The 13918-nt window shown below is 52.3% G+C and overlaps 1 protein-coding gene across 4 annotated transcripts in view; it reads right to left on the reverse strand.

Annotated features, from left to right (window-relative positions):
* The window catches only part of ACAP3 (ArfGAP with coiled-coil, ankyrin repeat and PH domains 3), a 60621-nt gene that overhangs the window by 23771 nt on the left and 22932 nt on the right, over nucleotides 1–13918 (reverse strand). For all 4 annotated transcript variants that reach the window (XM_038159850.1, XM_038159849.1, XM_038159848.1 and 1 more), the window contains exons 2-7: nucleotides 8408–8465; nucleotides 6726–6845; nucleotides 5074–5127; nucleotides 4094–4152; nucleotides 1459–1642; nucleotides 417–461 (exon numbers count right to left, since the gene is read on the reverse strand). In XM_038159850.1, the coding sequence (XP_038015778.1) occupies nucleotides 417–461; nucleotides 1459–1642; nucleotides 4094–4152; nucleotides 5074–5127; nucleotides 6726–6845; nucleotides 8408–8465 (520 nt within the window). The remainder of the gene's footprint in view (nucleotides 1–416; nucleotides 462–1458; nucleotides 1643–4093; nucleotides 4153–5073; nucleotides 5128–6725; nucleotides 6846–8407; nucleotides 8466–13918) is intronic.

Raw genomic sequence — 13918 nt, forward strand, 5'->3', positions numbered from 1 at the left:
AAACCCTAAACCTTTTTCTCCCCCCAAAAAATGGGTTTAAACTTCTATTTTTTACTTTTCCACTTCACTGTGGGCACACAGCAGCATTTCCTGGGGCAGACAAAAAACCCTAAACCCTTTTTCTCCCCCAAAAAAATAGGTTTAACTCTTTATTTTTTACATTCCCAAAGCAATTTGTCCCTTTTCCCCTTCCACTTCCCTGTGGGCACACAGAGCAAAAAACCCTAAACCCTTTTTCTCCCCCCACCCAAAATAATTTATTTTGCCTTTCTTCGATTTTTCTTTCTTAATTCTTTATTTTTGACTTTCCCCAAGTTATTTCTCCCCTTTCTCCTTCCTTCCACTTCGCTGTGGGTGCAGAGAGGGGAAAGCAGCACCCCGAAAATCCCCCCCAAAAATTGGATTTTCCTCCTTACCGCGTCCAGGATCTCGAATTTCTTCTTGGCCTGCAGCACGTTGATCTGGGAGGGGGAAAAAAATCAAAATATTCCTCTCAGCAGCAGCAGCAAAGCCAGCCTGGGAATCCCCAAACCCGCCGGGATCAAATAAATTAAATTTAAAATAAATTAAGAAAAAAAACAAACCTTAATCCAACATCCCCACTCCGAGGAGAGTTTAGTGTAGGGTTTAAATCGAAATTTTAAACAAGAAAAAAAATCAGGAAAATTCTGAATTGGAGCAGTTGGAGCTGCCCAGGAGCCAGCAGGAACATGGGGACACCCAGGAAAATCAGGAAAATCCTGGATTTGAGGCAGCTGGAGCTGCCCAACAACCAGCAGGACTCAGGGACATCCAGAAGAACCAGGAAAATCAGGAAAATCCTGAATTTTAAGCAGCCACAAGGCTCTCAGAGACATCCAGGAAAATCAGGAAAATCCTGGATTTGTGGCATCTGGGGCAGCCCAACAGCCACCAGGGACTTAGGGACACCCAGAAAAATCAGGAAAATCAGAATTTGAGCAGTTGGAGCTGCCCAGGAGCCACCAGGGACATCCAGAAAAGTCAGGAAAATCAGGAAAATCCTGAATTTGAGGCATCTGGAGCTGCCCAACAGCCATGAGAGACATCCAGCAAAGTCAGGAAAATCCTGGATTTCCAGGAAAATCTGGAAGATCTGAAATTGAGGCATCTGGAGCTGCCCAACAGCCTCAAGGGACATGGGAACATCCAGAAAAACCAGGAAAATCAGGAAAATCCTGAATTTGAGGCATCTGGAGCTGCCCAACAGCCTCAAGGGACATGGGAACATCCAGGAAAACCAGGAAAATCAGGAAAATCCTGAATTTGAGGCATCTGGAGCTGCCCAACAGCCACCGGGGACACGGGAACATCCAGGAAAACCAGGAAAATCCTGAATTGGAGCAGGACAATTCCCCCTGTATGAACCCCACACCCGCACACTGAACGCGAAGAACAGGAAAGCGGAAACCCGAGGGTCTGGAGAGCCCGAGGCCCCACCTGCAGCACGTAGTCCAGGGCCAGGTGCCTGAAGCACTTCCTGGTGATGCTCAGGGTGCCCGTGGCCTCCTCCACCTCGTGCGGCTTGTGCCGCGGCGCCTGCGCGTTCTTCACCAGCGAGATCTCCATGTCCTCCCGCACCTTGTCGAACTGCTTCTTGGTCTCCTTGAACTTCCTCACGTCGCTGGGGGCCAGCAGCGGGGGGAAACGGGGAGAAACGGGAAGAAATTGGGAGAAATCAGGGTTAGAAGGTGAGAATGAACTGGGGAGAGTAGCAGTGGCCACTCCAAGATCCTGCTCCAGGTGCCAGCAGGATCCCAGCTCAGCCCAGCGCGTCCATTCCTGCTTCAGACAAGCCTCTAGAGAGCTGGGAAAGATTTTCTTTTTAATTTAGATTTTTATGATTATTTTTGGGTTTATTTTATGGTTGGTTTTGGTTCTATTTTATTGTTTTGGCGCGTTCTTCACCAGCGAGATCTCCGTGTCCTCCCACACCTTGTCCAACTGCTTCTTGGTCTCCTTGAACTTCCTCATGTCGCTGGGGGCCAGCAGCGGGGAGAAACGGGGAGAAACGGGGGGAAACGGGGGGAAATCAGGGTTAGAAGGTGAGAATGAACTGGGGAGAGGAGCAGTGGCCACACCAAGGAGGAGCAGTGGCCACACCAAGATCCTGCTCCAGGTGCCAGCAGGATCCCAGCTCAGCCCAGCGCGTCCATTCCAGCTTCAGCCAAGCCTTTAGAGAGCTGGGAAAGATTTTCTTTTTAATTTAGATTTTTACGGTTATTTTTGGGTTTATTTGATGATTATTTTATGGCTGGTTTTGGTTCTATTTTATTGTTTTGGCGCGTTCTTCACCAGCGAGATCTCCGTGTCCTCCCGCACCTTGTCCAACTGCTTCTTGGTCTCCTTGAACTTCCTCACACCGCTGGGCATGAGAAATGGGGAGAAATGGGGAGAAATTGGGCGAAATCAGGGTCAGAAGGTGAGAATAAACTGTGGGTGCCAGCAGGATCCCAGCTCAGCCCAGCGTGTCCTTTCCAGCTTCAGTCAAGTCATTCTTTAGAGAGGTGGGAAAGATATTTTTTATTTTATTATTGTTTTTTGATTTAATTTTATTATTTTTGATTTTGTTTTATGATTATTATTATTGGGAGCTGAACTTGAAGATGTTTGTCCTGCAGGATCTGAATTTCAGGATGTCCATCCTCAGGACCAACCCTGCAGATGGATTTTGGGATGGGTTTGGCCTGCAGAGATGTGAACTTTGGGATGGGTTTGTCATGGAGGATCAGCCCTGCAGATGGATTTTGGGATGTCCATCCTGGAGGACCAGCCCTGCAGATGGATTTTGGGATGCTCATCCTGCCAGCCCTGCAGATGGATTTTGGGATGTCCATCCTGGAGGACCAGCCCTGCAGATGGATTTTGGGATGGGTTTATCCTCAGGACCAGCCCTGCAGATGGATTTTGGGATGCTCATCCTGGAGGATCAACCCTGCAGATGGATTTTGGGATGCTCATCCTGGAGGATCAACCCTGCAGATGGATTTTGGGATGTCCATCCTCAGGACCAGCCCTGCAGATGGATTTTGGGATGGGTTTATCCTCAGGATCAACCCTGCAGATGGATTTTGGCATGTCCATCCTGGAGGACCAGCCCTGCAGATGGATTTTGGGATGCTCATCCTGCAGGACCAGCCCTGCAGATGGATTTTGGGATGGGTTTATCCTCAGGACCAGCCCTGCAGATGGATTTTGGGATGCTCATCCTGGAGGACCAGCCCTGCAGATGGATTTTGGCATGTCCATCCTGGAGGACCAGCCCTGCAGATGGATTTTGGGATGCTCATCCTGCAGGACCAGCCCTGCAGATGGATTTTGGGATGCTCATCCTGCCAGCCCTGCAGATGGATTTTGGGATGCTCATCCTGGAGAACCAGCCCTGCAGATGGATTTTGGGATGTCCATCCTCAGGATCAGCCCTGCAGATGGATTTTGGGATGGGTTTGGCCTGCAGAGATGTGAACTTTGGGATGGGTTTGTCATGGAGGATCAGCCCTGCAGATGGATTTTGGGATGTCCATCCTGGAGGACCAGCCCTGCAGATGGATTTTGGGATGCTCATCCTGGAGGACCAGCCCTGCAGATGGATTTTGGGATGTCCATCCTCAGGATCAGCCCTGCAGATGGATTTTGGGATGGGTTTGGCCTGCAGAGATGTGAACTTTGGGATGGGTTTGTCATGGAGGATCAGCCCTGCAGATGGATTTTGGCATGTCCATCCTGGAGGACCAGCCCTGCAGATGGATTTTGGGATGCTCATCCTGCCAGCCCTGCAGATGGATTTTGGGATGCTCATCCTGCCAGCCCTGCAGATGGATTTTGGGATGTCCATCCTCAGGACCAGCCCTGCAGATGGATTTTGGGATGGGTTTATCCTCAGGACCAGCCCTGCAGATGGATTTTGGGATGCTCATCCTGCCAGCCCTGCAGATGGATTTTGGGATGCTCATCCTGCCAGCCCTGCAGATGGATTTTGGGGGGTTCTGGTTCTGCTCCCAGCACAGCCAGCACAGGGGGAATGCGAGGCTCTGGAAGCTGCAAATCGAGGGAAGGACGAACACCCAACACTCACTCTTTGACAAAATTGTGCAGCTGCTGCCGGACCGACCTCTGGGCCTGGTCAAACAGGATCTGGAAGAGAAAAGAGGGGAAAAATCAATTCTTTTGAAAAAGGAAAATAATAACAATTGTTTTGAAGAAGGGGGGAAAAAATCCCAAATTCCCGGGTTTTCCGGGCCCATCCCATCCCAAATTCCCGGTTTTCCAGTGCCCAACCCATCCCGAATTCCCAGGATCCATCCCATCCCGAATTCCCAGTTTTTCTGGGATCCATCCCATCCCCAATTCCGGGTTTTCCAGGTCCATCCCATCCTGAATTCCCGGGGTCCATCCCATCCCTAATTCCTGGTTTTTCTGTGTCCATCCTATCCCAAATTCTCGGTTTCCCGGGTCCCTCCCGTCCCGAATCCCCGGGGTCCATCCCATCCTGAATTCCCGGTTTCCCGGGTCCCTCCCATCCCGAATTCCCGGGTCCATCCCATCCCGAATTCCCGGTTTTCCGGATCCATCCCATCCCGAATTCCCGGGGTCCCTCCCATCCCGAATTCCCGGTTTCCCGGGTCCCTCCCATCCCGAATTCCCGGTTTTCCGGATCCATCCCATCCCGAATTCCCGGTTTCCCGGGGTCCCTCCCATCCCGAATTCCCGGTTTTCCGGGTCCCTCCCATCCCGAATTCCCAGGTTTTTCTGGGATCCATCCCATCCCGAATCCTTGGGGTCCCTCCCATCCCGAATTCCCGGTTTCCCGGGTCCCTCCCATCCCGAATTCCCGGTGCCGCCGGAGGAGGGCACCGGCTCCTCAGCGCTGCATCCAGGGAAGTGGGGAAGAGCCCGAAGCCGGCCGGGAATTCCCAAATCATTCCCGAATTCCCAAATCATTGCTGCCGCAGCCTCTCCCCCCTGCCTGAGCCCCGAGCGCGGCTCCGGAGCGCCCAGGGGGAGCCGCTGCCTGGTTTTGGGGAGGTTTTGGGGAGGTTTGGGGAGGATCCTCACCATGTGGTAATTGATCATTTCCTGCAGGCTGTCCCCAAATTTATCCAGGCACTCCTGAAAAAGAAAAAAAAAAAATTAAATAGGATACAACACGATAAAAATGAAATAAAATACAATTTAAAAAAAATAAAAGGTGAAGGGAACTGGCAGCCTGCTCTGCTCAGAGAGGGACCCCTCCTCCAGGGGGTCTCAGCCTGACCTCCTCCAGATCTCGTTTAAATGGATCTCACTCTGATTTCCCAGCAAATCTCACTTTGAGCGTATCTCACTCTGATCTCCTCCAGATCTCATTTTAAATGGATCTCACCCTGATCTCCTCCAGATCTCATTTTAAATGGATCTCAGCCTGATCTCCTCCAAATTTCATTTAAATGGATCTCACTCTGATCTCCTCCAAATCTCATTTAAATGGATCTCACTGACCTGCCTCCAACTCTCATTTTGAGTGAATCTCACTCTGATTTCCCTCCAAATCTCATTTAAATGGATCTCAGCCTGACCTCCCTCCAGATCTCGTTTAAATGGATCTCAGCCTGACCTCCCTCCAGATCTCATTTTGAGTGTATCTCACCCTGATCTTCTCCAAATCTCATTTAAATGGATCTCTCTGACCTCCCTCCAGATCTCATTTTAAGTGAATCTCATCCTGATTTCCCTCCAGATCTCATTTAAATGGATCTCACCCTGATCTTCTCCAAATCTCATTTAATTGGATCTCTCTGACCTCCCTCCAACTCTCACTTTAAGTGAATCTCACCCTGATCTCTTCCAAATCCCATTTAAATGGATCTCACTGACCTCCCTCCAACTCTCATTTAAATGGATCTCAGCCTGGCCTCCCAGCAAATCTCATTTTAAAAGGATCTCTGACCTCCCGGCCTGGAGTTACCAGACTCTCTGCATCCCTCCAAACACAAATCTCATTTCCAGTGGATCTCACTCTGACTTCCCACCAAATCTCATTTTCAGTGGCAGCTTAAGCAGCGTGAGGGGCTTGGATTTGTGATCCATTCCCAGCAGCAGGGATCTGAGCATCCCCAGCCCCCCTGAGCATCCCCAGCACCCTGAGCATCCCCCAGCCCTTCCTGTGCCACCAGCAGGGACCTGAGCAGAACCCAGCCCACACTGAGCCAGGAACAGGAACCTGAGCAACCCCCAGCCCCCCGAGCAGGATCCTGGGCAGCCCCAGCCCCCCGAGCAGGATCCTGGGCAGCCCCAGCCCCCCGAGCAGGATCCTGAGCATCCTCAGCCCCCCGAGCAGGATCCTGAGCATCCCCAGCCCCCCGAGCAGGATCCTGAGCATCCCCAGCCCCCTGAGCAGGATCCTGAGCATCCTCAGCCCCCCGAGCAGGATCCTGAGCATCCCCAGCCCCCTGAGCAGGATCCTGAGCATCCTCAGCCCCCTGAGCATCCCCAGCCCCCCGAGCAGGATCCTGAGCATCCCCAGCCCCCCGAGCAGGATCCTGAGCATCCCCAGCCCCCCGAGCAGGATCCTGAGCATCCCCAGCCCCCCGAGCAGGATCCTGAGCATCCCCAGCCCCCTGAGCAGGATCCTGAGCATCCCCAGCCCCCCGAGCAGGATCCTGAGCATCCTCAGCCCCCTGAGCATCCCCAGCCCCCCGAGCAGGATCCTGGGCAGCCCCCGGGCTCACCGAGATCATCTGGTCCTTCCTGCACTGCTGGGACAGGTCCCGCACGCCGCTGACGAAGTGTTTGTTGGTGGTGATGTACGCCTTGCCCGCCTCCAGCATGCCGCTGCACAGCTTCACCAGCTGGGGACAGCGACACCGGGACAGCGACAGCGACAGGGACACGGGGACACACATGGGGACAGCGACAGCGACAGGGACAGGGACATGGAGACACACATGGGGACAGCAACAGCGACACGGGGACACACACGGGGACAGTGACAGGGACAGGGACAGGGACAGGGGGACAGGGACATGGGGACACACATGGGGATGGTGACAGGGACAGGGGGACACACACGGGGACAGCGACAGTGACAGCGACATGGGGACAGGGACAGGGACATGGAGACACACACGGGGACAGCGACAGGGACAGGGACACGGGGACAGGGACACGGGGACACACACGGGGACAGTGACGGCGACACGGGGACACACATGGGGACAGTGACAGCGACAGGGACAGGGACAGGGGGACAGGGACATGGGGACACACATGGGGATGGTGACAGGGACAGGGGGACACACACGGGGACAGCGACAGTGACAGCGACATGGGGACAGGGACAGGGACATGGAGACACACACGGGGACAGCGACAGGGACAGGGACACGGGGACAGGGACACGGGGACACACACGGGGACAGCGACAGGGACAGGGGGACAGGGACATGGGGACACACATGGGGATGGGGACAGGGACAGGATACACACACAGGGACACGGGGACAGGGACATGAGCTCAGCACCAGGCTTGGAGCAGCCTGGCTTTGTCCCACACCTGGCCCAGAGCTTTGGGACAGGGACCCTTCCTGTCCCTGCTGAGCTGGGAACTGTCACGGGTGGGACAGGGGGGAAATCCCATCCCGGGACAGGGACAGGGACAAAATCCCACCCAGGACAGGGGGAAAATCCCACCCTAGAACAGGACAGGGACAAAATCCCACCATGGACAGGGAAAGGGACAAAATCCCACTCAGGACAGGGGGAAAATCCCACCCTGGGACAGGACAGGGACAAAATCCCACCATGGACAGGGAAAGGGACAAAATCCCACCCAGGACAGGGGGAAAATCCCACCATGGACAGGGAAAGGGACAAAATCCCACTCAGGACAGGGGGAAAATCCCACCCTGGGACAGGACAGGGATAAAATCCCAGCCCAGGAAAGGACAGGGACAAAATCCCACCCAGGACAGGACAGGGACAAAATCCCACCCTGGGATAAGGATGGGTAAAATCCCACCCTGGGACAGGACAGGGATGAAATCCCAGCCCAGGAAGGAACAGCCTGCCTGGAGCTCCTGTCCCAGCTCAGAGGAGCCCTGGGGACAAGCCGGGGGTGCTAAACATGAACTTAACACCTGGGCTCAGATTTTAGGGGACACTTGGAGGGACCCCATTCCTGAGCAGGGACCAGAAACAGGGCCCAGTGCCCCTCAGGCCCCCATCTGCCCTCACCTTGTCGAGCTTTGCTTCAATCTCTGCCCCACCTGTCTGGGGACAAGCCTGGGGTGCTAAACATCAATTTAACACCTGGAAACGGGCTCAGATTTTAGGGGACACTTGGAGGGACCCCATTCCTGAGCAGGGACCAGAAACAGGGCCCAGTGCCCCTCAGGCCCCCATCTGCCCTCACCTTGTCGAGCTTGGCCTCGATCTCCACCACGTCCGTTTCCACCTCATCGATGGTTGCCCTGCAACGGAGCAGCGAGGAGGAATCGTTAATTAGCAGCAAGGAATCGTTAATTGGTGGCTTGCGATGACTGGCTGGGAGGCCAGGAAGGGGTGAGCGAGGATCAGAGGGGCTGAGGGACTCGTTAATCCCACTGGGGTGTCAAAACCTCGGGGCTGAATCCCTCGGGAATGATTTCCAGGGCTGGGAAAAGAGATGGAGATGATCCAGGAGGTGATTCCAGGGCTGGGAGGACACCCCCAGCAAATTCATTTAGCGGCATTGTTCTGTTAATTAACAGCAGTGCTAATTGCCACAGGGATAACCATTGCTCCATCCAGCCCCACCAGGCACAAATCCTCGTCCCAGCACCACCAGCCCCCATTTCCAGGCTGCCTGAAGTGCTGAATTCTGACCTTAAAACCTCGGGAACCACCCCTGAAACCCACCCGGAGCAGCCCTTGGGCCTCTGAACACCAAAAAGCTCCTCCACACACGTGGGGCCCCGCCTGGATAGGGACAAATCCAGCCCAGGCTTTTGGGATCCGCTTCCTTTCCACGGCAGCGGGCAGATGTGACAGCCAGGAGCTGCCCCAGCCCCGCTGCAGAGGTCACCAGGCCTCCCTCTCCAGGCAAACACGACATCAGCCACTTGCAGGAGGCATTCCCAGACTCTGGAATGTGCTCCTGGAATGATTTTGGGGAGGGCAGAGAGCAGCAAACCCTGCAGACCTGAGGGTGTTCCCTGGCAGAGCCCTCAGAGGTTGATTTCTTTGCCCACACACCTGGGAATGTGGTCAAACCTCCCACCACCAAGGGTTTGGAATCCTAATTTTAGTCAGGGAGCTTCTCAGGTTTGTGGGGTCAGGATTTAAAAGGTTGGTTCATGAAATATTCCAGGCAAGGTTTGAAAATCCCAGCCCTGAGCTGCAGGATGGGGTTTGGAGGGACAGGAACTGGTCCTGCTCTCAGGAAAAGGACAGGACAATCCAAAGGCAGCAGCAAAATTCCTGCAGGAATCATCAGGCACCAAGGGTTTGAAACCCTAAATTTGTTCAGGGAGCTTCTCAGGTTTGTGGGATCAGGATTTAAAGGTTGGTTCATGAAATATTCCAGCCAAGGTTTGAAAATCCCAGCCCTGAGCTGCAGGGAGGGACATGAACCCATCAGGCACCAAGGATTTGAAACCCTAAATTTGTTCAGGGAGCTTCTCAGGTTTGTGGGATCGGGATTTAAAAGGTTGGTTCATGAAATATTCCAGGCAAAGTTGGAAAAATCCCAGCCCTGAGCTGCAGGATGGGGTTTGGAGGGACAGGAACTGGTCCTGCTCTCAGGAAAAGGACAGGACACCCTCAATCCCAAGGGAACAGCAAAATTCCTGCAGGAATCATCAGGCACCAAGGGTTTGGAATCCTAATTTTAGTCAGGGAGCTTCTCAGGTTTGTGGGATCAGGATTTAAAGGTTTGTTCATGAAATATTCCAGGCAAGGTTCAAAAATCCCAGCCCTGAGCTGCAGGGATGGGGTTTGGAGGGACAGGATCCATCAGGCACCAAGGGTTTGAAACCCTAAGTTTGTTCAGGGAGCTTCTCAGGCTTTGTGGGAGCAGGATTTAAAAGGTTGGTTCATGAAATATTCCAGCCAAAGCTGGAAAAATCCCAGCCCTGAGCTGCAGGGATAGGATTTTAAGGGACATGAACTGGTCCTGCTCTCAGGAAAAGGACAGGACACCCTCAATCCTCAAAATTCCTGCAGGAACCATCAGGATTGGTGCCCGAGGCTCCGGGTGTCTTCATCCCAGGAATAATCTCCTGAAAAAAGCACTGGCTTGTCCCTTTTTTTTCCCCTCCAGCATCCCAGCAGAGCCCCAGAGTCCCTCCAACCCCCTGGAAAATGAAATCCAGGCTGGAGCTCAGTGCCCGAGGCTCTGGCCACCATCGATCTGCCACCACCAGCCCTTGGCAAACATGGAAAACACAGCCAAAAAAACAACAAAAAAACAACAAAAAAGGAGATTTTCCGTGGAATAACAACATAAAGAAATATAAAATAAAGAGACGGCAGCTCTCCCCCTCTGCTCTGCCTCCCCCGCACAAACAGCAGCGTGGCTGTGCCCGGGGGCAAAGCTTTTGGAAGGAGAAGGAATCATTGAAAAGGTTCTTTTCAGGGTTTTTTTCTTTTTCCTCCCCCTCTCCCAGCTATTTTTGGTGCCCGGGTTTGGGGCTGTGTGCCTTCATGCAGCTGCTGCCAGGTTCAATCCTTCCGCTCGGTTTCCCGGCGCTGCTGATAGCCGGGCACCAAGAGCAGCTGGGGAAGAGGGAAGAGCTGGATTTCCTGGGAATCCTTTTCTTTCCAGGGAAGCTGGAGCAGCCGTTGTGGAATCTGCAATCAAGGCAGCAGATTTGCCGTCTGTGATTCAATATAATCATCATTTCTATTCATCTTTATTCATCTCTTCAATCATTTATTCATCTATCATTTTCTGCCCGTTTTTATCCCAGCCCATGGATAAATTTGGGCTCCGTGGAGGAGGGAGATGTTTTTGGGGCTGGGGAACACGAGGGGCAAAAAAATTGGAGCTTTTTATTTGGGGTATGGGCTGGAGGGAAAAGGTTCCAAAGGGTTTGAGTGCAAGGGCAGAGATCCCAGGGGTTGCTTTGGCTGTAGAGGAGATCCAGGGAGCAAAGAAAATGACATTTATCCATCGTTTTCAGGTACTTTTATATCTCAAGGAAGCTCCTGGGGAGAGGAACTTGGAGATAAGCTGGAAGTGGAAAGCAAAAAGATCCCAAAGTTCAAATTCCCAAATCCTCCCGACAAACCTGCTCCTGCTGCTCAGGGATTTTTCTTTCTGCATCTCAGGGCCTGACCAACACCTGATTTCCCACCCTTCAAGGGCACACCACGCCCAAGTCCATCCCTGGGTTTTGGGGGGTTAAAATTGGATTTTTCCTGCTCACTGGTGCAATTCCAGAGCATTGGATTTTGGGGTTTGAAATGTCCTTTTCCTGCTCACTGGTGCAATTCCAGAGCCCACTGCTCCTGCTTCCCTCGAGGGATCCCAGTTTCTCTGCTGACGGGCTGAGGCTGTGCCAGCTCCACTCCCAAATTTCAATCCTCCCACTGCTCCCCGGCGTGTCAGGGATGAGAGGCAGAGTTACACAAGCAGCCTGGGGACCTGGAATGACTCCTCGGGGACGAGGAAATGCCACCTCAGCACCACCCCAGAGGAATCTGGGAACAGGAATCCACGTCTGCTCCTCACCATTCCCATCCCCATCCCATTTGTGCCTCCTGAGCAGATCCCAGGGATCTCAGCCTCTCCCAGCTGCAGGAACCCAGCTCAGCCAAGAGCTGAATCTTTTCACCCCAAAAAATGAGATAAAGTGATGTCTCAGTGCTGCTGCATCCCTGAGGAAATCTGGGAATGGGAATCCACGTCTGCTCCCCACCATTCCCATTTCCACCCCATGGATCCCATCCCATCCCATTTGTGCCTCCTGAGCAGATCCCAGGGATCTCAGCCTCTCCCAGCTGCAGGAACCCAAATCAGCCAAGAACTGAATCTTTTCACCCCAAAATAATTGAAATAAGGTGAGATCCCAATGCTGCTCCACCCTGGAGGAATCTGGGAATGGGAATCCACGTCTGCTCCTCACCATTCCCATTCCCATTCCCATCCTATTTCCATCCCATTTGTGCCTCCTGAGCAGATCCCAGGGATCTCAGCCTCTCCCAGCTGCAGGAACCCAGCTCAGCCAAGAACTGAATCTTTCCACCCCAAAATCATTGAAATAAAGCTCTGTCCCCAGCTCAGCCAGGAACTGACTCTTTTCACCCCAAAATGATCTGAATGAAGCTCTATCCCCAGCTCAGCCAAGAACGGACTCTTTTCACCCCAAAATGATCTGAATCCAGCTCCATCCCCAGGGCTGGCCAGGAAGGGACTCTTTTCACCCCAAAATCATTGAAATGAAGCTCTGTCCCCAGCTCAGCCAGGAAGGGACTCTTTTCACCCCAAAATCATTGAAATGAAGCTCTGTCCGGGCCGGGCAGCTGCAGCCGCGTCCTGGCTCCGTGCCCCGCGCGTTTCCTGCCGCTCTCCCTTCCTGCCGGAGCCCTGCCAGACTTTCTTCCCCTTTTTCTTTCCGCAAAACAATCCCTGGCCTCACCCCAAGCCCTTCCCGCTGCGGGACGAGGCCGAGCTCCCTCGGAGATCCCCACGGCCCCGCTCGGTGCGGCTCAGAAACGGCAAAAAAATCCCCCCAAAGTGGCCAAAAACCCCAGCAGGAATGGTTTTATATCCCCGTAGATAACGAGCTGAAAGTTCATTACGGCTCCACTTCCAGCCAGGATCCCAACCAGCTGCATCCTAAAGGGATCCAGGGGAAATGATGCCCAAAAAATGTAAAATTGGGCCCAAAAATGATGCAGGAAATGATGACGGAAATTAGGCAGAAAATGATGCCAAAAATTAGAAAATTGGGCAAAAATTAATTCAGGAAATTATGAAGAAAATTAGGCAGTAAACTAAAAAGAAAATATAGAAAATTAGGCCCAAAAATGATGCAGGAAATGATATCCAAAAACAGAAAATGAGGCAAAAAAGCAATGCAGGAAATGGTGTCGAAAATTAGGCAGAAAATGATGAGGAAAAATAGGATTTTAGGCAAAAAAAGTTAGGCAGGAAAATAGAAAATGATATAGAGAATCAGGGCAAAAAGTGATGCAGGAGATTGTGCTGAAAATTAGGCAGAAAATGCTGCTGAAAAATAGAAAATTAGGCAAAAAATTAGGCAGAAAAATAGAAAAATTTAATAGAAAATTAGGCCAAAAATTATGCAGGAAATGATGACAGAAATTAGGCAGAAAATGATGCCGAAAAATAGAAAATTGGGCAAAAATTAATTCAGGAAATTATGAAGAAAATTAGGCAGTAAACTAAAACAAATATATAGAAAATTAGGCCCAAAAAATTATGCAGAAAATTATGAAGAAAATGGTAAAGAAAATTAGGCCCAAAGATGATGCAGAAAATGATGCTGAAAAAAAAAGGAGTGTTAGGCAAAAAGTTCTGCAGAAAAATAGAAAATCACATAGAAAATTAGGCCAAAAAATAGAAAATTAGACCAGAAATGAGCCATAAAACCTCTCCTGGTCACCATCTAAAAATCCTCCCGAAGGTTTCTCCTCCCCAGGCTCCCCCCGAGCAGCTCCAGCTCGCAGTGAGCTCATCCCAGCGGGATCCCAGCCAGCTCCCAGGGCAGCAATCCCTGCAGCAGCAGCAGGAATGCTTCCGGAAGCTTCCCTCCCTCTTCCTGCGCCTCTGGCAGCTCCAGCCCCGGCTGATTTCTGCCTCTCCCACCCTAAAAGCTCCAGAAGGGCCTCTCCCAGCTGGAAAGGAGGGGTTTGGGGCTCCCCCGAGCTGTCCCAGCTGTTCCCAGCTGTTCCCAGCTGTTCCCAGCTGTTCCCACTG

This window comes from Motacilla alba, chromosome 21 (genome assembly GCF_015832195.1).
Source record: "Motacilla alba alba isolate MOTALB_02 chromosome 21, Motacilla_alba_V1.0_pri, whole genome shotgun sequence".
Lineage (NCBI taxonomy): Eukaryota > Metazoa > Chordata > Aves > Passeriformes > Motacillidae > Motacilla > Motacilla alba.